The sequence below is a fragment of the Uranotaenia lowii genome, chromosome 3 (assembly GCF_029784155.1).
Source record: "Uranotaenia lowii strain MFRU-FL chromosome 3, ASM2978415v1, whole genome shotgun sequence".
NCBI classification, from domain to species: Eukaryota; Metazoa; Arthropoda; class Insecta; order Diptera; family Culicidae; genus Uranotaenia; species Uranotaenia lowii.
The window spans coordinates 82,673,841-82,695,099 of NC_073693.1; the positions used below are offsets into that span (position 1 = coordinate 82,673,841).

The window sequence follows — 21,259 nt, forward strand, 5'->3', positions numbered from 1 at the left end:
CTGGAATATAGTGGGTGGAAGAGTGTTTTTCTCTTTTTTTTATTTTTCAATGAAGCCAGAGAACAAGTTGCATTACCATTATTTGCATTTAAGCATAATTTAGAAAGATGAACTGGTTGCGAACACGACCTATCTACTCGACAACTGGGAAGGATGATAAATTGTTTTCTTGTTTGTTTTCAATATTAGAATCTTTGGTTTTAACATTAGAACATAAAGTGTCATACTGTTTCTATTGTTTCTATGAACATTGTAGACACAAAGTAGTAAAATCCCTTTTTTCTAAATATTTGACTTTACATTAAACTTCCGGAAAACACCTTGTTGAATAAAAATTGATCTTAATCAGAGCATCGCAAAAGTGAAAGCGAAAAAAAACTTCCAAAACGGAACATATCAAAAGCAGCCTGAATTTGTTGTTTATATGTGTATTGTGTATTTTTCTCTGCAGCTACAGAACTTTAAGTGCACATGACAACCCCGCAAAACTGTCAAGGGAAACTCCATCTATGCAATACAATCAAAGTACGGTGGGCAAAAAAAAAAAGAAAACGAGTAAACCATTTTGCGATTAAAAACATCCGCCCCGGGAATGCTGTCAGGATCGCCAATGTGAGGGTGCTGCTGCTGCTGGAGGTGACACAGTGGTGATGCATAAAATTTACTACGTTTTCATGATAATCGTCGCTCGCACCTCGCGGAAAAGTGTCAAAAGTCGGATGTTGTGCTGGTTTTTTTTTATGTTGTAGTATTTTGTTATTCTGAAGTTTCGCATTCGTTGTGTTTGGTGGTACTACGTACGTTGTGAGAGGGTGTTATAATGCATTGAAGTGAGATGCTTTACCTTTTTTTGTGGGTGCGATTAACCATTTTTTCCGCCTCTGCGGTTTTTCGAAGTCACAAAGTTGGGGTTTGTATTTTTTTTTTTCAATCGTTTGACGTTATATTGTGAAATAAATTGGAAGGATGTGAACCCGATCAGGAGAGCATATCAAAATAATAATTCAAACGTATCTCACCAAGATATTTAAAGCTGATTCAGTTATAATTAAGTACTCCAAATATTCGATTTTAAGTTTCTCTAATCTGAATCATATCTTATTCTGATTGACAAACTTGAATGGGGTTGAGCTCATATTCAATGATCAAGATTTTTTTCGGATTGTCCTAAAATAAAATGATTATATCTTATTTCGATATACGTACAACTTTTTCTGAAACACGGACATCGAAGTCAACGGCTCAAACCTTACATTAACGAGTTTCGCTCAACAGATTCATAAAATTGAATCAAATATTTGGGAAACCAAAAATGGGACATGGTTTAATCAAATAATGTGGTTTATTGACCTTCCACTAGAAAATTTTCTCGAAGCACTCATATCTTGATAAGTTATAATTTTGATATAATTTGTTCTGTCCAATATCAAACTATGCTATCTGAACCAGATATAATCTTGATAGGAGCATATCAAAAACTGATATAATTTAGCTATGATCGTATAGATTTTTTGATATAATTTGAGATATTTTAACATCCTACGAGTACTGAATTATAACTCATTTAGATAGAAAAAAATAAGTATCAAAATATCTCATTTTGATATAATTTTGTTTTTCCCTCCTGATCGGGAAACATTCATGGTTATTGTAGAGATAGGCGATTAATAATAAAGAAAATAAAACTGAAATTAAACATAGCGCAATAAGACTATGAAGTAGAAGTCATTCGAAAACCCACTAAAATCACACAGATTTATGGCTATATCTCCTTCGTTTGCTTGAATAACTATGTAAATGTTAGTAATTTACAACCCTGTTACTAAGGGATTTATCTAAACGAACAATTCATCACAAAACAAACATTGATTTAAGTGTGATTTTGAAGAAAAGTTTAATTTTGGGTATAAAATTCTTCAAAAGTTGGTTGGTTTCGAAAGAGCTCTGAGATGGTGTTCACTATCACGGACATCTCTTCGATAGTTCATGTCAGAGCACACCTTGGAAGATATTCTAGTGACGGTTGTTTATAACCAGTGAAAAAGTGTATAAGGATGGAAATGCAGACCAAGGAAGCCCCGGGTCCAGGGATAATCCAACCACCATCACCACAACCAAGAAGAAGGAAGCGCCGGGTCGAAGCAGCGGTTCGAAAATCGAACCAAAACAGACAGCTTTGAAGACGGTGGTCGCCCGCAAGCTGGTCGAGGTCACCTTGTTCGGACACCAGGACGAAGCAGAACGTTGCGATAATGGTTCAGCAGTTTTCACTGCTGCCATTAAATCAAACAAAGAGATTTATCTTGAATTGGCTAAGCAATTGTTACTAAAACGAAATCACCAGGTTACGACAGTTATGTTTGTTTTTTCTTTTTTGAATACCCTTCCAAGAGAGTTCGATAAAAGGGAATGTGGAAAAAAATCAGATTCTTTAATCAGTAAACAGTTTTCCAATGTCAATGACCTTTAAACCATAAAAAAAACTTGGGGTATACTGCTCTCTCGTTTGGGGTAAAGTGCGCACGAAACGAATCAATTAACGATTGAGACATGTTTCGAATTTTTGGTTTGCTCCCGGATTCGTATGTCCTGTGCAAAACAGTTCCATTTCACCTCACAGACGGACAGATATGATGCTGCGAGCAGTGCTGCCAGATATGAAAACAGTATATAATCTTATTTCTACTCATTTTTTATACGTCATTATTATTATTATTATTATTATTAGGAATCGTCCCCCTAGACTGAGTCGATTTGGAGTCATTTTTGAATTTCTGAAACCCTGGGGTCTAAAATGCTTTATTTTGGTTCAAAACCCATCCATGATTTTTGGCAGAATTTAAAAAAAAACATTTAAATGAGTTAATTTGAGCTTTCAGGTTTGTATGGGAAAATTAAATATTTTGTACTGAAAAATCAACATCTTTTTTGTTTCTTCTGTGGAACCGAGCCTGCTTATGGTTATTTTGGAATATTTCGAGTAATTGAACAACAAACAAACCATTACAACTCTTCTCAAATAATTTTCGCACCCTTTTTTCCAGTCATTAATGTATAATCACACACAAACAATCGCGCAAACGGGTGGAACCCACCCACTTGAACTACGCGAGGAGAAAATCAACATGTCCCTTGCCCGCCCATTAGGGCATTATTACCACTCGGGGGCATTTTGTCGGGTACCTTAAACCCTTGCCGCCAACCCATCCCAACGCCAGCCGGATACGAATTTTCCTTTTGATGCTCAACAGAACCCCGGCAGCCTCGAACACATGTTCCCGGATCGACCTTTCCGGACACTTGAGAGACTTCGAGCACTTGAGTTTTGAGTTTTTTTTCTTCCCCATTTCCATGCCCGGAAGCAAACAACGAGGAGCGATTTTCCGATCCTTCGCAGTCGCTGGACTATTATGGCGGGCTGTTGTCACCTCCTTGTAATAGCAGCCTTCTCATTATAACATTTTTACTTTAAAAAAAGGGAAAATCGAGTGAGTAAAAAAAGGGGCAACTCTTGTGAATGTCTTGTTTGTGTATGCACCCGAACGCAATTTTTCACTTTTATCTACATTCCGGGGTGGGTTCGAGAAAATTTTAGCCTTCTTTTCTACTTTTTATTCATATCGGGAATCGGTACTCTAATTTCACCTCTACTAGGGAGTACGAAAATTAAGGAAGTTTTTTTTTCCTTTTCTACACAAGAAAATGTTGAATGAAGCAGCCTACATGGTTTGAAGCTAGATTATTATCTTTTTCTGCAAACATTAAAATCTGGTTCTAGAAGGCCTCCGGTCATATAAAAGAGCAGAATTTCTCAATCTGAAATGAGTCTAATCCACGACCAGGGATGGACGGCTCCTTTCCAAACAACAAGTGCCGGAAGAAAACAGCACTGTTCGGCTTCCGAGCAAGGTTGCCGAAATCAAAGAAAAATCTGTATTATCACAGAATTTTGAGCAAAATTTCGTCACAGAATCTGTGTCACAGATCACAGAATTTTGTAAATTTTCACAAAATTCACAGATTTTCTAAATTTTGCAGAGATTTTCCAAATTATAATTTTTTTTTTTGTCATTTTCGACTATTTATTTCTGACTATAATTTATGAAAATATGAAAACAAAGTAATGTAAATTTTTTTTTACAATTAAAACTATTCAAAATTTCTAATTTGTTGATTTTTTACATGATTTCCATATGATTTTCATAGAAAAAGCGTCACAGAAAACCGTCACAGAATTTTAGGTTCAAATCACAGAAATCGAGAATTTTTTTTGTCAATAACACAGAATTTTTTTCGGCAACCCTGCTTCCGAGTGCAATGCTTGACTCGATATCCGAGTTTACACGAGCAGTAAGCGACTCGACTCGAATGACGGCTAGTGTGAGAGCTTTCCTATCTCGGCGAGAGAATGAGAATTCTAGCCAAGAGCCAGCGTTTCCAGATCTACGGATTCCGAGCACTTCTACGGATTTACTGATCGATGTTGGAAATCTACGAATTTTCAGCATTCACTACGGATTTTCTACGGATTATCGAAAATTGTCAGGGATACGGAGAGACGAAAGTTCTATCTGACGACCAAAAAAAGGCATCACGTTCAAAATCAGTACATTTCTCGTTTTTCGGATTTGAGATGTTTGCAATCTGGAAACACTGCAAGAGCGCTCTAGTATTTGAATCATACAATACACCCCTGTGTATGGAGATAAAAACTGTTTTGATTCTTTACCACACAATCAGAAGTTTCAGGTGTGTGATTTTTCAGGATTTATCATTTTTTTTTTTTTGGAGTGCCGTCCGGTGTTTTGGTTTGATTGGTTAACTTGAAGGCGTTAAGGCGAGTACAGTTCTAGTTAAAATCCCGGAAAAAAATACAGTTCTAGTACTCCATCTTTGTTTATGCAATCTAAGCATATTATTAATCCTATACTGCCGTTGGAAGCATAATTGTCACATGTTACAAAAAGGCAAAGCGAGAAAAACGCAATCAAAGTTTCACAAAAACACTTCGCTGTTATCGCACAGTTTCGCAATTTTTTTTGACTCCAATGCCATAGATCTCTAAAGTATACTCCTATCATATGAGCCTCGATCAAATTTTTCGAAAATGAACTGTTTTTTCAATGAAAAATCCTTGTGTGACATTTATGCCACGAAATTCTATGAATAGTCGAAAAATGGACGCATATTTGTCACACCACGAACATTTTCCCAGTAGTTTTTGGTTTGGTATTTCGTGTGTGGCTCTTGTGTTTTATTCGTGAATGGAAGCTTAAATTGAAAAAATCATGTCTGAATCGGTTTATTTAAAAGCGAACATTATCTGGTGACAAACATGAAGTCTTTGACGGGTTCGATCAATAAAACGGGTCGGAGGAGCAATTTGCGGCAGCTCACTTACTTAACAGGAAGCAACATTTCTTCAACTAATTGTAAGCTGCCGTGTTGAAAATGTCGCAACCACGAGAGAAGCGATACCAGAAGAGGACAATCAATCCGTTTGAAGTGAATACGGTCCTGGGACAAGTTCCGGATGAAGTTACATTGGCGGAATAGTTCGTAAACATAGGGTGGCCACAGAACCGGGAAAACCGGGAAAAAACCTGGAATTCAGACCCAAAACCGGGAAAATCAACAAAAAGAAATCAAAATTTAGTTTTGGTTCCAAGACCCGGGATTTACCTCAAAATTCAAAATTTAGGAATTATTATTTTAATTTGCAAGAATACAAACGTTCAAAAAATGTGTGGTAAGAAAATCAAAAGTTGTGAAATTTAAAAACTACTAGGATCTCGGCAATTAACTTTGAATTGGAATCTCAATTATCACCGGAACCCAGAGTTCAAAACTGTCTTGAAGAATGAAATAAGAAATTTGAAAAGTCTCTTGAAATTTGTTCAAGTATCGCATGTCATTACATGTATTTAAAAAAAACCATTGATCATATAAAAACAAATGAATTGAAGTGAAATCAAGAATTCAGATCTCTTTGTTGTACACTTGGAAATGTAAAAAGAGGCTATAATTATAACTTTCCAGTGATAGTGTTTAATTCAAGAGTTTAAAACAACACAGCAATTAAAAACAAATCTTCATATCATTTTTGCGCATTTTCGTAGCATAATAACAACAAATTAAACATCTCTTAAAGTTTGAGGAAACGATCTCCTTTCACAAGCCCTGTTTGGGGAAAAAATTCATCCGTGAACTATTTTTAAAGTTGATTTTAAAAATTTAATTTTCTCGAAACAAATTAGTAGTCATAATTTATCCAAAAAACTTCAAATTACACTTTATAAAGCTTGAATATGATACAAATTCAATAAAAATTTACAAAAATTTCGAATTAACAGATTTTTTACCTGATTTGTGACATAAAATTTGAAGGAATTTTTTTTAAATTTCAGTTAAAATTTACTTGAATTGGCCTTGAAATAGGACTTTTAAGTTACACTGTAAAGAATTTATAAGTGCTTTTGATGAAATTATTTTACAACTATTCAACATCGATACTTTTCTCAAAATATGATTGTGTTTCAAGTGAAGTACTTAAGGAAAATATCATTGTATTTAACTGTTTAAAAGAGATTTTGTTTAGTTAAATAATTGCATTCGAATTAATTGTTTTAATTCATTTTTTTTGTTAGATTCACAAGGCAACAAAATTCGTGGTGCCAAAGGTTTACGAGCTAATTTTAACTTATTTGAGGGCGCTAAGTCCAAATATGCTTTTTTTTCTTTCTACCAGCTGCAATTTTGAAGATTCAAAAGTTAACTTTTGAACAAAAAGGTTAATTTTTATAAAAATATCTTTTATGAAAAATTAGAAAATATATATGATTCTCGAAACAAGTTTTGAACTACATAATGATCAACTTTTTGAAGGCCACGTGTAGTTTTAATTAACTTTTAACAAGACCGGTGTTTTCTTTTAGTTTATGTCATTTGTTTCTCTGAAACTAGAATGGTTAGTTTATATCTTAATCCTTGATCAAATGGGGGATAATACAAAGATTTGAAATCAGTTTTTATTTTTGTAGATGATTGTCAGTTCATTTGTTGCCAATGATTGATTGTAATCGAAACTTAATGGTTTTTTAATTTAAAAGCAATACCATCAGAGCCAGAGGTTTTAGACAGAATCTGACAAATACTTCGAATTCAAAACGGTATAACTTTTGAAAATAAATTTTCGAAACAAAGGCAAAACTGTTCCTTGCTGTTGCCCTAATAATTTCTAGTTCCGTTGCTTTACAGATTTGAAAACATTTTCACTGGAATAAAATTTACATGTTTCTGCATAACAAAGCTTACCCTCTACTGCATGAATTATGAATAAGTTTAGAATAAAAAGTGTCGATGGAAATAACTTGATTCACCTTTAAAGGTCGCGGTACACCTCAAGTAAAAATGATAATGAAAAATCTTATTTTGTCAATTACTCAAAAAAGCGACACATATTGGCTTTGTAACATGGTTGAATGAATGGGGAATAGTGAAAAGCTGAATTTTGAATCGGTCTCAGTCTTTAAAGCTTCTTTAAACTGATTTTATTTCGATTCCCAATTCCAATCCCATAATGAGAAAATTTCCGCGGTAAAAATCGGGGAATCGAAATTCAAACATTTTTAAGAGGTTTTGAAGCTAGATTATTATCTTTTTTCTGCAAACATTAAAATCTGGTTCTAGAAGGCCTCCGGTCATATAAAAGAGCAGAATTTCTCAATCTGAAATGAGTCTAATCCACGACCAGGGATGGACGGCTCCTTTCCAAACAACAAGTGCCGGAAGAAAACAGCACTGTTCGGCTTCCGAGTGCAATGCTTGACTCGATATCCGAGTTTACACGAGCAGTAAGCGACTCGACTCGGATGACGGCTAGTGTGAGTGTGTGAGAGCTTTCCTATCTCGACGAGAGAATGAGAATTCTAGCCAAGAACCAGTGTTTCCAGATCTACGGATTCTGAGCACTTCTACGGATCTACGGATCGATGTTGGAAATCTACGGATTTTCAGCATTCCCTACGAATTTTCTACGGATTATCGAAAATTGTCAGGGAATTATACGGATAGACGAAAGTTCTGCCTGACGACCAAAAAAAGTCATCACGTTCAAAATCAGTACATTTCGCGTCTTTCGCTAAACCTACGGATTTGAGAGGTTCGCAATCTGGAAACGCTGCCAGAGCGCCCTTGTGTTTGAATCATACAATACATCTCAGTGTGTATGGAAATAAAAACTGTTTTGACTCTTTACCACACAACCAGAAGTTCCAGGTTTCATGATTTTTCAGGATTTATCCATTTTTTTTTGGAGTGCCGTCCAGTGTTTTTGTTTGATTGGTTAAGTTGACGGCGTTAAGGCGATTACAGTTCCAGTACTCCATCTTTGTTTATGCAATCTAAGCATATTATTAATCCTATAAGGCTTGTGATATAGCTCAGTTGGCAAGTCTGTTGTCTCCTGGGCCGATGTCCGCGAGTTCGAACCCAAGAGTAAACTTCGAACACAGTTGTACCGGATAAGTTTTTCAATAACGATCCGCCAACTGCAACGTTGATAAAGTCGCGAATGCCATAAAGATGGTAAAGTTTTATTTGACTGAATAATGTTTCCCAACGACAAACCATAAAATAATTTCCACGCATAGAGTTGTTTAGCTTCTGCAATTCTCTTGCTCGATAAATTATTTTTTGTCATGAACCAACGCAAACAAATGCGTTAATTGCCATGCCAGTACTGTGAAAAGTTAAAGTTCAGGTGAGAATCGCCAGTCGGCAATCAAGGCAGAACATCGGTCCAGTTCAGGCAAAGTTGCCAGTGTTCGACTTCGGTCCAGTTTAGGCGAAGTAGCCAGTTTAGGACTCCGATTCAGTTCAGCAAAGTTGCTAGTGTAGCACTGCAGTCCAGTTCAGGTAAAGTTACCAGTTGACTTCTGTCCAGCTTAGGCAAAGTTGCCAGTTGAGGACTTTTGTCTAGTTTAGGACTTCGGTCCAGTTCAGGCAAAGTTGCCAGTTGAAGACTTCGGTCCCGTTTGTGCAAAGTTGCCTATTTAGGACTTCGGTCCAGTTGAGGCAAAGTTGCCAGTGTAGGACTTCGATCCAGTTCAGGAAAAGGTGCCAGTTTAGGACTTCTGTCCTGTTTAGGACTTCGGTCCAGATCAGGAAAAGTTGCCAGTTTAGGACTTCGGTCCAAATCAGGAAAAGATGCCAATGTAGGCCTTCGTTCCAGTTAAGGCAAAGTTGTCAGTTAAGGGCTTCAATCTAGTTTAAGCAAAGTTGCCAGTAGCGCTTTGGTCCAGCTTAGCCAAAGTTGCCAATTGAGGACTTCGGTCTGGTTATAACAAAGTTGTAAGTTGAGGACTTCAGTCTAGTAGAGGCAAAGCTGCCAGTTGAGAACTTTGGCCCAGATCAGGTGACGTGCCAGCTTATGGCTTCGGTCCAGTGTTGCCAGTTGAGGGATTTGGCCTAGGTCAGGCAAAGTTACCAGTTAAGGATTTCAGTCTAGTTAAGGCAAAGTTGGCAGTTGAGAACTTAGGTCTAGTTCACTGCCCAAGTAACACAGATAGTTTTATTTGACTCCTCGAGCCCCTTATAAATCCAAAAATTCATCTAGTAGCCTGCTATAAAACTTTAAATGTTTCTTGGGTGGTTTGGGGGAAAAGTAGAAAAAAAATTGCACTCTCTTTCACTGAACAAGTCGAACTGAAGAGAAATGTCAACCGTGTCCACGGCATTCCAGTTCAATAATCTCAGGACAAAACTCTTCCATTTCAGAAATTATGACTAATTTAAAATGTCGTATTTTAATTCTGAAGCAGAAGTTTTACAATCAGATTGAATTGAATGAACCAATACGTTACCAGGAAGAATTGCTCCATATATCATAACGAGGATGGTTTACCTGCAAAAAAGAAAAAAAAAAAGATTATTAAACACAATGTATTAGGAAATATTAGTATAATATTAATAAAACCTTAGTTTCATCTTTAATTTATTACCACACAGAACAGTGATTAACCTAAAAATGTAATCTTTTTAGACATGTTGCGTAACCGAAAAAATCGTGGAGCAGTATGCCACAAACAATTTCCAAGTCAAGGTCAAAGGTATAAACCTTCTTAACACGCTTGAGCTCCGTTGAATTGTAAAGTATCTGGCTTTCGTCGTTAAAAACTTCAAGAAAAAAAAATTGTGAACACTATGCTCGACAAATCAATTCTAAAAATCGTTTTTGGGATAAAAACGTATATGCGTATGATTGGTTTAGTTTAATTGAACTTCACGAAAAAAAAAATTAAAGATCATGAATTGAAACACTTTTATTAGACCGTAATCCAAGGACATTTGCCCGGATATTACCTGGATTTATGGCCGTTAATTTGAAATCGAATTCCCGGATTTTGCCAGGTTTTTGTATGTATGTATGTATGTATGTAGATAATCCACCATGGGTGCACGGATTCACCGCAGTTTCGCCAACGTATGCGCTAACTTGCATCCTTTAGATTTTTTGTTCGGCCAATCTTCAATGCAAATCATCACATACCCGACACCATGGCTTCGTGTGAACTGTCATGAAATGAAAATGCTTCGTGTAGGTGTATGTCTTATTTGTAGAACGAGCAAACAGTTTCGCAACCGTATAAAATTCATAACATATTTAGAGTTAAGAATCTACGACAGGTATTCCGCATACGTGTAGATACCTGCCCAGCTGGCAACTGTTTGTACGTTCTTATATAATATATTCTATAAATGCAATAATTGAACATATAGTGAAATAATCGTACCTTCTTACCAATCTTACCTCAAGACACTTGAAGCTTACCTATATCCATACTGATTTCCACCTGATCTAAAATAAATAATTAATTTTTATATTATTACAAATCATCACCGAACCATGCAAAAAAAATCTAGAACTACAAAAACAATGACTTCAATTTTTTTAAGAGATGAAATTGAAACCTTACATTCACATATTTCACACAAATACTTTCTGTTACGTTACCCTAAACGTGAATAATTAGTTTAAAAAACCCTTTTCCGGTCAATTTTATGTAATTCATAAACTAGTTCAAAGAAGATTCATGTAAAAGAAATATTTTTTCTTGTTAAACATTTCACACACATTAAAAAACGGCTTAACAGCTGTTTTTGAAGCATTTGAAAATTAAACTATGTTAATTTATTTATCGCTTTACTACTTTTAAGCTCCATTTTCAAAATTATCTACTATATTTTTTAACTGGACCGAATCCATCGAATAATATTCATTATGTCCCTCTGTTTTGCGGAAAGATCAGATATAACGAAATGTGATTCCCGTACATTGTTTAACAGAAAGATATTAATTTTTTTTCAACCATTTCAATTCTTGAGCTCAAGTAGGACAACCTAGTTTTGTACAATTATCAATTGTCTGGTGTCGCCTAGAACAAGGAATGAATACTACATGAAAAAACTTTTTTTTTATACAAAATATGTGTTTCAAAAAGTTTCAGTTCAAATTTATGATCATGAATCTCTGGACTTGATTGGATGATTACTGCGCTTAATTTTGACTACTTTATATCAGACACGAGTAATCATTGCAACATTCTTTAAAATTGACTGAACTGTGCGATAAAAATAATCCAACTAAGTGAAGTACAAACAAAGGTATCTGCCGGATTTTGCCAGGTTTTTATATAAAAAATGCCCGGTTTGTCCGACCTGGATACGTACTGAACAAAATCTGGCAACCTTAATCTAACTCCACTGATTTGAAAACTACTTATCTGATTCTTTTCAAATTTGGAACATATTTTCTACATATAAAATACCAGACCACAACGTTCTTCTTTCTTTTTACTTTGAGGAGATTTTACAGATAAAAAATGGCGGATTTTTTCGTGAAAAATCGTAGTTTTTACTTCAAACCGCCACAAAAATTTCATAAATTTTTTACGTTAAATAAAAACGTTGGGGTCTAGTAAAACATCTATCAAAAATATTTTGCTCTGATTTTTTGACTTCAGATGATTCTGTGCTGAGATACTGTGTCCACCGCAAATCCTGTTCACTAAAAGGCATCCTCGAAAGTGCTCCGTCACCGGCTCATTTTTCAATATTTTTCTACGAAAAAATTACTAAATGTTCTTTTAATAATGCTTTGTATAATGCAAAAAGTTTGAATACATTTGTTTGAACGATAGCTCTAGAAAAAAATCGTGAATATGGTGTTTTTTTCTACCCGTTAGACCCTACAAACCACACCACACCACCCCCCCACCCCCCTTAACTTTAACTTTTTGTAGACTTTGGAGAATTTTCAACTAAGGATTAAGAAATTTAAAAAATGGATTTTTTGTAGACTGAGATCTAGTGTCACGAATTACAGTAAATTGGAAGAAAATAAGTTGAAAATTTGTAGAAAATCATGGTAAAGCAGTTAAAAACCTCGAAAACCCGTAGAAACATAGACTTCGACCTACGAGTTTGTTACAAGGCTGCATTAACCAGTAGAAAGGTCGTATAAAAGTCGTATCTAGGGTTCACTATTGGAAATCATAAACAGCCTTTGGGATGCTTGCAGATAACGTGTGAGAATTTCGTATAAAACAATAAAATGTCCTTAACAAAAACTGTAAAAAGTAAATATGAACGAGGACCTACCTGTAGTCGTAACCTGTCCTCAATAAGAAAACATTAAAGTGGCGTTTATTTTCCAAATTTCATGAAACCTAGCTCGCCTCCCCAAATTTTGATTCAACCAATATTAAAAAAATCAAGGCGAAATTTTTGTTCTGAGGGGACCCTCAAAGCCATAAATTTGTATTAAACTTTTTACTTATAAGTATTCGAAAAAAAAAAATATCTTGACTACACTGTATAAAAGGGTGCTCCGAAATAGGGATTTTCTAGAATCCAAACCTTGGGGGCTGAAATCGTTACTAGACCTGCAGGAAGGCTCAATGCTGTATAACTTTAATGGATCACTCAAAGAGCCACAAGATTGTATGGGAATTTGAACAAATGATGTCATATTTCCATACAAACTTGAGCATCGTTGAGCGACCCCTTAGAGTGAACCTAATGAGCAGGAATTTAGCATTGAGCCTTCCGGCAGATCTAGGAATGATTTCAGTCCCCAAGGTTTTGATTCCGAATCAAGCTTTTGGACCATTTGGATATTGGCTTTGAGAACTAAGTGTACAATTACATAGTGAATTCTACTTTTGTAGTTTCAATTTTCCGGAAGCAATACTCGAAAATGGCTTTTTTTTTTCATCAAAAGTGATAAACAGATTTTAAAAAATAATAAGAAATGCGATCCGAAGTATACCGTAAGATCCGTAAGAACGTCATGGCAGAACCTTAGACAGATAATGAGAAGGTCGTAGAAAGGCATTAAGAAAACCACAAGAAATTTATAGGAAACCGTACCCTTATTGTAGGATGACGATAATAAGGAAAGCCTGAAGCATAAGAAGGGTCGAAAAAGGATAGCAGGAAGGCCTGGGAAATGCCATAGTAAGGTCGTAAAAAGCCGTTGAGAAATCTTAGGAATGACGCCGAATGATCATGCGCAGCTAGTTAAGAACCAGCTGCAAATTTAAAAAAAAAATGTAAGAAGATAGTACGGATGCCATGGAAGAGCTACAGAAATATTATTCGAAAGATCTAGGAGCGCCGTTGTCAGACCGTAGGAATTCTGCGATTATCGGATACGCAAATCGCAATAATTCAGCAAGATACGAAAAAGATATATGTAGGAGGGATTTCCGATAAATTGCAAAAAAAGACAAAAGCCGGCTTCAAGAAGATCTTAAAAAGCCTTCAAGAGGTAGTAAGTAGGTAAAAAAATAATTTTCACCTGGTAGACCGAAAGAAGGCAGTTGGAAAGCCCTAAACAGTGATACTAAAGTCCATGGGAAGACAAAAGAAGGGTCGTAGAAAGGCTGAAAATTATCTTTGAATGGTATTTAAAAGCTAGCTATAAAAACCTATATAATTTCCGTTAGAAGATGCCTATTCAGGTCGGATACCCTTATTCAAAGGTTGAAGAAGACCTAATTCATGTCTGTTGGTCCTCTGTTGTTTGTATGTATTTGACCTGGATCCCTAAATTTAAAATACTTTGCAACAACTAAAGGGTTACTTCTGCACCATTTCTTGAAGGCTTACTAATTAGGTTGCCAAAAGAGCTCTAAATAAAATTAATGTAAAAAAAAATTATCGTTGGAGTCCTAGCATGTTTACAACTCACAAATTTCAAACTGGGTCTGGTGCCAAATTAACTACTTTGAGGTTCGCAAGACCTCAGGTTCGCCAACGAACACTATATACTTGCACTATCCTTAATCAAGAATTTTCTATCTTCAAGTCGTCTCTCATACTGATCAGTACCACAATGTTGTATTTTTTTTGGAAAACAATGACAACTTTCAGTAGACGAGAAAGCCTCAATAACAACCAATCAGAAGCAGTTATTTTACTGAAAAAGAAAAATAAATATTCGATGTAAATTTCTTTTTACTGTTTGCATGAACTGCTCTAAACATTTAAACTACTTTCCGGTAACTCGGAAGTATTACTCACAACAGTACACGTGCCAGATACAGTAAATATTACCTTTCTGTAGACCGTTATTACAATTATCTCAGTGAAGATCCGTATCACCGAAGTTCCGTCGATTATTCAATATCGGCGTAAAAGTTGCTATAAAAACGGTCGCTCCACATCAACTGACAAACAGTTTATTCCCCAGTTTGTTACAGTGATCGTAATATCGGAATCAAAATGAAAGCATTTTTCGCTCTGGTTTGCTTGAGTGCAGTTTTGGTAAATATCATTGCATTTTTTCCCATGCAATGCCGATCATAACTTTTATTCTCATTTCAGCACTCAACTTTTGCCATCGAATGCAAGGACTTGATGAGCAAGGTACCCAATATAAAATTCGAAACCATTTTATTTGATTTATAGAGTTTACCAAATCCGTTTTCAGAAAGACGAAATCATGGACTGTTGCAAAGTTCCGGATATAATTGCCAGAGAACATTTGCCGCCCTGCGAACAGGAACACGACGGAAAGGGAATGATGCAAAAGTGGCCGGTTTGTTGGAACCATTTCTAGTGACCTAGAAAGCTTCTTTCTCAAATCAAATTTCTTTAATCTTTTTCCAATCTAAAGTGCGTGATGCAATGCGTCTTCGAGCGGGATGGACTGATGAATGGAGGTCAGATCGATACCGATAAATTGATCGCCAAGGCAGAGGCGATCAACGACGACTTCAAGGATAAGGCCGTCCAAATTGCTAAGCAATGCGTCGCACATATGGAAAAGGGCAACGGAAACGGAAATGGCAAAGGCGAATGTAGCGTGGCCCCGATCAAGTTGAGCATGTGCTTGGCCAAGGGCTACGTTGAGCACTGCCCGGCCGACAAGTGGACTTCATGTAAGCTCTCGTCAATTTGAATGAACTGTTTTAAAGGATTATTAATTTTTTTATTTTCTTTAACAGCTGAAGTTTGTGACAAGATCAAGAGTGGAGATTGTTACCCCCGAGGAAAACAGTAATGAGTAAAAGTGATTTTGATCCCCCATTGAAATTCTTGCTCACAAGGTTCATTTTCTTATCCAAGGCTCAGTTAGAAAAAAAAACTGATGAATAATAATAAAAATATTTTAATCAGATTTTATTGCATGTGATTTTCTTTGTTGGTTTCGCTTCATTTCCTCGATACAGTTTATTTGTTTATTTCTATGAAAAATCAGCGGATCACATGTAGTGATGATATAATCATAAAGCTGTTTAAGTCGTAAGATGGGTTTTGAAAATTCAAATTCTACGTACCTATGAAAATAACTGACAAATCGACTCACCAACAAATCGACTTATTGAAAGTCGACAAATCTACAACACCAAGAAATTAAATCGACAAATCAAGAAATTGACAAAACGACAGTTCAACAAATTGCCAAATCGTCAGATCGACAAATCCACTAATCGTGAAATCAACAAATTAACAAATCTTAAGACGAGAAATCGACAACTAGAAAAAACGGTAAATCGACGCACAGTGGAGATTTTTTATCCCAAAAATGTTTCATATTCCTGTGACGATCGCCTAAACTGTACTAAATTCTGGAAAAATATCGTTCCGTATGCAGAAAAGAAAAAACACGAGAAATTGAATGGTCTACACTGCTTTCTGATTTAAAGACTCTGAATGCCTCATTTTGTCAGATTTCCCATGTTTTTCGGGTTTTAAAGGTATAATTCCTTGCAACTAAAAAGTCATATAAACCATACTTATTTATGTGAAAATGTCAGCTTAATCGATTGGTGTATTCCAATTTTTTTTGTTTTTACTACGACGTATCGACAAATCGACAACTAGACCAATCGGAAATAAATAATTTGACAAATCAACAAGTTGCAAAATTATATCTCTGAACTTATAAGTCATACTTATGTGATAAAATCGAACGGGGTCTGTACTCAATTTATGGCATACCCGTCAATTTGGCGAAAATGAGGTGATTTCGTGCACTCATGGTGAAAAACTTTGTCAATTTCATAACTAAAACATTATGTAATAAGACAAAATAAAAAAATATGGTGTTTTTAAAATTGTTAGCTTTAGTCTGAATAGGTATATTAAATTTTCCGGTCCTTCTACTGTTTATCTTGAAAGAAGCTAAATCAAGCAATAAGTCTTACATAAAAATGCGTTCAGCTTTGCCCTCTCACGATTAATTTCCTAGCCAAAACCTCATTCAGATAATTCTTGAAAGATTCGTATTGAAGACCACAGCGAAATCTATCGGCAAAGTTTGGCGAATTGCGGATAAGATTATTTTTCCGCTGTGTACACTTGACATATTCTTCTTAACTTTAAAACTTTTCAAAGTGGCTGTTGATATTTGAATTTATCGATTTGTTGCTTTTCGATTAACGGATTTGCGTGAAATGATAAAAAATCTAAAGTCGTGAAAAAGGGAGGACACAAGGGATGGATGGATCATTTTCAAAATTTAGAGATAGCGAGTCTATCAACCAAGTTTTTATGAATTTCGTTTAAGATTTATTATCGCTGTGCAAACTTAGCATGGAATGAGCCATTAGCATTTGTCCCAAAATCATTCAAAATGTGGAAATATTAAATTTTTTTTTAATTTTATCATGCATTGTGTTCTTTAAAATATTATTTATAAAAAGTTTATACTGCCCTTTCTGATAAGGATTGTATTTTATTTTTCCTTAATTTTTACCTACCACCTCCTTTGAAATGCAAAATCCATATAGCGGATCAGAAAAACAAAAAAAAAAAAACAAAAGGCTACAGATGACCACAAGTTATTTTATTTGAGTACTGAAGTCATTATATTTTCACTTCAAGGAAAGATAAAGTTGAATGATAAATATTCTCAGCAGATTTTCATTAGTGATTTTTTTTTTATTAAATTCAGCAAAAAATGCTTATTCAGTTGGCACTCAAATTCAAGAAAAAAAATCAATTGATATTGAATTACTTTTGCACTTTAACAAAGCTGTATTAAGAAAGGGGACAGTAATGAAGGCGTGTATCTTGAAATCCATTCGTTTGATCGTAAAACTTTCTGAGAAGGAATGAAGGTAATGTTATAATCATTAATGAATACAAAATAAAGATAAAATTATATATGTTATGTTATTGATCAGTTTTATAACTCATACTTCATTTTATCTGTCTTTCAGGTGACTGCATCCTTCTTTTTCAAAATCCAGTGCTTTTTTGGCGAATACTTTTTTTTACAGAAACTGGGGACAATGTGGTGGATTCAGCTGTTTCTAATTGAACAAGAATTAATTTTTTTGTGCCATTAAAACACGTTTTCCCAGGAATGACAGCATTGAAAATCTGACAAAACCATAGGAAAATCATCATAACAATCAGAACAAAGTAAAACTGATTAGATGAGATCGAAGGTTACGAAGTTTTGAAACAAAACCACTCTTTCTAAGCTTTTGAAAACATCGAAAACCAAAGTTTTATCGTCCATCAAACTCATCTGTCGCATTAGCTCGGCCCTTACTTTACAATTACGAGCTCTAGAACTAGAAGAAAAATCGTTGTTTGAGGTTTAGTTTATCTGTGGTTTAGTTTACATGACTGATAGCTTGGCAACACATCTAGTTTCTCAGATGCAAACTAGCTGGACATTTCAGCGACCTACACATAGTTTTTTGACAATTCATTATTTGAAATGCTGCTATAAACCTTGACTTCCCTGATGAACTTTAATAGTAGGAATTTGAAATCTTGTGCTTCACTCCAACACTTGGTTTGAACTTTGTGGACATTTTTGACAATGTTTTTATAACTTTTTGGCACTCACGCATAGGAATTATCGGTATAAACAACGGTTTTATCGCTCTCGATGCATAATGATGGATTTTGGATGAAACTGTGCACAATTATTTTTGTCTTCTTCTCTTGCATTTCAAATAACTCGGAAATGCGTTTGTCTTAAATTTTGAAAAAAAAAATAGGAGGAAAAGTTTTTTTTACCGGAAATTCAACGCTGTTTTGGAAATTTGGCATGTCCGATCACTAGAAACTTAGTTATCATCAAAAGAAAGTGTCCCATTTCCAATTGAACTAAGCTTTATTCTAACAAATACCACTCTCCTCATTTAGTTTAAGCTGAGGGTTTTGCTGGGTGAGCAATTTTAGCCTTTTTGTAGCCGGTTATCTGTTAATATGTGGATTTTTGTTTGTAGGGAAAAAGAGCTTTAAAGACAAATTTAAATAGTAGAAAAACATCCAACGCTGGAAAACAGTAATTTCCAAGAATAAAACACATTTTTATGTCAGTTTTAAGTTATCGCAGGGGGAAAGCTCTGAGAGCCTTTAAATAGAATAAATGAAGGTACAAAATATGGTTCAACTTTTTTTCATGACCTTGAATAAATTTCGTTTCTTTAAAAAAAAAAAAAGAAACAAATGATGTCTCTGTTCTCGAAGAGTTCAGGTCAACTAAAAAAAAATTTTTTTAAATGAACATGAAAACTGACTAACATTCAATGAGGTACTTAAACAGTTTCAAAAAGGCTTTGCAAAACGGTGTTGATTTTCTTTTCAAACATTTCAATGAATAAAACTTGAATTCGTTATATCTATCCTTTTTCCAATTCCTCGTCAAAAATTTTTTATTGGCGATCAATAAAAAATTCTAATCTATAACTATCCAATAGAATAAATAAGTGATAAAGAAAAACTAGCTAGTGTTTCTCACAATGCATATTTTTTTCACAGAAAATTTTTTTTTTAACATGCAGTCTTTTTTTTTTAATTCATGTATTATTTAAAAAGTAATTATTAAATTTTTTGTCAATTTTTTACATGGCCATCTGGAGGATAAAGACAGCTTTCAGAGCATATTTCATTATATTTTTTTTTAAAAAATTCAAATATGTGACGTCAATTCACTCATTCGTGCTGTTATAACTCAGCTGGTTTTCCATCGATTTCTATGAAATTTAGTGTTTCAGAATCGTCTCGTCATTCTCAAAAAAGATTTCTATTCTGCTTTCAGAAAATCTTATAATTTACTCGTTTAATAAAAAAAGCCTTTTTTGCGAGTGGAAAACGGCGAGGTTTTTGTGAATATTTTTTCCTTAAACATTTTTGCTTGAACATTGCAGAAAAAATAGGGAAAAAATGAAGATAATATCTAATTATACAGGTTAAAGTTACTTCAAATTAAAAGTTGTACATTTCAAATCATAACTGTCGAAATAAAAGTCCTAGGAGAGGCCATTTTTTTTTCATGAAGCTTAAACAATTATGAGGACTCGTAATATAGTTCAGTCGACATGTCAGTGCCTCCTAAGATGATGTCCTCGAGTTCGAGCCCAAGTGTAAACATCGAACACAGGATAAGTATTTTTACGACTGTTTGCCAAATGCATCGTTGATAAAAGTTCCGAATGACACAAAGATGTTAAAACGACTTTTATCGAAACAAAAAATCAAACAAATAAATAAAGAAATTTGGATGCTTAATTTAAAAAAAAAAAACTTTTTGAAATCACTTTAATAAGCAAGCTTATTCTTTAAACTCACAAGCATAACCATTTGTAGCATTGGTAAAAATATATCAAATACTCAGAAATAAGAGTAACAAATGAGGTTTACGGTTCAAAAAAAGGATAACTTTCTTCTTTTGTTAAGTCGAATAGAATTTAAGATTTAAATTTGAACCTTTTTATAAGAATCTGAAATTTAAATAATGTTAAATTTTAAGTGAAATAAATCTCCTTCAATTTAAATCCTAGATGAAATTCTCCTATTGATATTTTAGTCTCGATTGTAAATTATAAATTCGATCTGAATCTGAATACAAATTTTTAATTTTGATTCCGAGTCTGAATTCTGCATTTTGAGCCTAAATTCAAAATCTGTATCTGAGTTCCAGATAAGAACTGCTATAAATTAAAAATCGATTATAAGAAACTCAACTCAGCCAGAAAAATCTTACTTAATTCTGAATGTATATGTATTAATAAAAATTTTTTGTTCAATTATTTATTGTAATTGAACTTGTAAATTTAATTGAAATTTCCGAATGATGAAATTGTTTCAATTTTTTCCATTCTGAACTGATTATACTTTCTTATGGTTCCATTCTGCATATGAATTGAGGATAAAAGTTTCAAGTCCAAATCTAAAAGAAAAATGGTTTGAATTTAAAGTATTTTCTTTTCAGATTCCCAAATTATAAATTTTGCATATAAAAATTCAATCTTATTTAAGTTTGAAATGCAAACAAAGATTCATATCACTACTCTATCCCAGTGATGATCCAAACTGAAAATTAGGAGCAATAAACTGGGTATATTACCGCAAATCTCCGACCCGGGAAAATCTGTGCTATTTTAGGTTAAAACCTTGCATAAACCGAGCATGTTTTTTTTTAAATTTTCTCCAGAACTCGGGCAGGATCCAGTCAAATTTCGGAATTTTTCCTTTTAAAATAAGGAAGAAGAACACTTGAAAATTTTTGATTTTTGATCGATACAAATCAGCCGATTCAAAATCATACTTCAGGCTTCCGAGAATTCGTTCTTAATTCGTACTTAGCCAAAACTTGTTCAAATATTTTTTTATGTACCTACGTAAGATACATAATTCTAAGGAGTCAAAAATAATGTTTGTTTAAAGTAAAGTGAAAAAATAGGCATACATTCTCAGCAATCTTTAAAGCTTAGTCTGCTTTTAT

At 34.3% G+C, this 21,259-nt stretch overlaps 2 protein-coding genes across 4 annotated transcripts in view; one reads left to right on the top strand and one right to left on the bottom strand.

Moving 5' to 3' along the window:
* The window catches only part of LOC129756378 (neogenin), a 502,299-nt gene that overhangs the window by 164,182 nt on the left and 316,858 nt on the right, over window positions 1–21,259 (bottom strand). The window lies entirely within an intron of this gene.
* LOC129756383 (general odorant-binding protein 68-like) lies at window positions 14,747–15,685 on the top strand. Its single transcript, XM_055753243.1, has 5 exons — window positions 14,747–14,829; window positions 14,890–14,931; window positions 14,996–15,103; window positions 15,182–15,446; window positions 15,513–15,685. Exons 1-5 carry the CDS (start codon window positions 14,788–14,790, stop codon window positions 15,566–15,568), a joined length of 513 nt encoding a protein of 170 aa, XP_055609218.1. The 5' UTR covers window positions 14,747–14,787; the 3' UTR covers window positions 15,569–15,685.

Coding starts and splice junctions, on each gene's coding strand:
- LOC129756383 (XM_055753243.1), top strand. CDS start 14,788: ATGAAAGCATTTTTCGCTCTGGTTTGCTTGAGTGCAGTTTTG. Junction 14,932..14,995: donor GCAAGGACTTGATGAGCAAG/GTACCCAATATA, acceptor ATCCGTTTTCAG/AAAGACGAAATCATGGACTG. Junction 15,447..15,512: donor GGCCGACAAGTGGACTTCAT/GTAAGCTCTCGT, acceptor TTTCTTTAACAG/CTGAAGTTTGTGACAAGATC.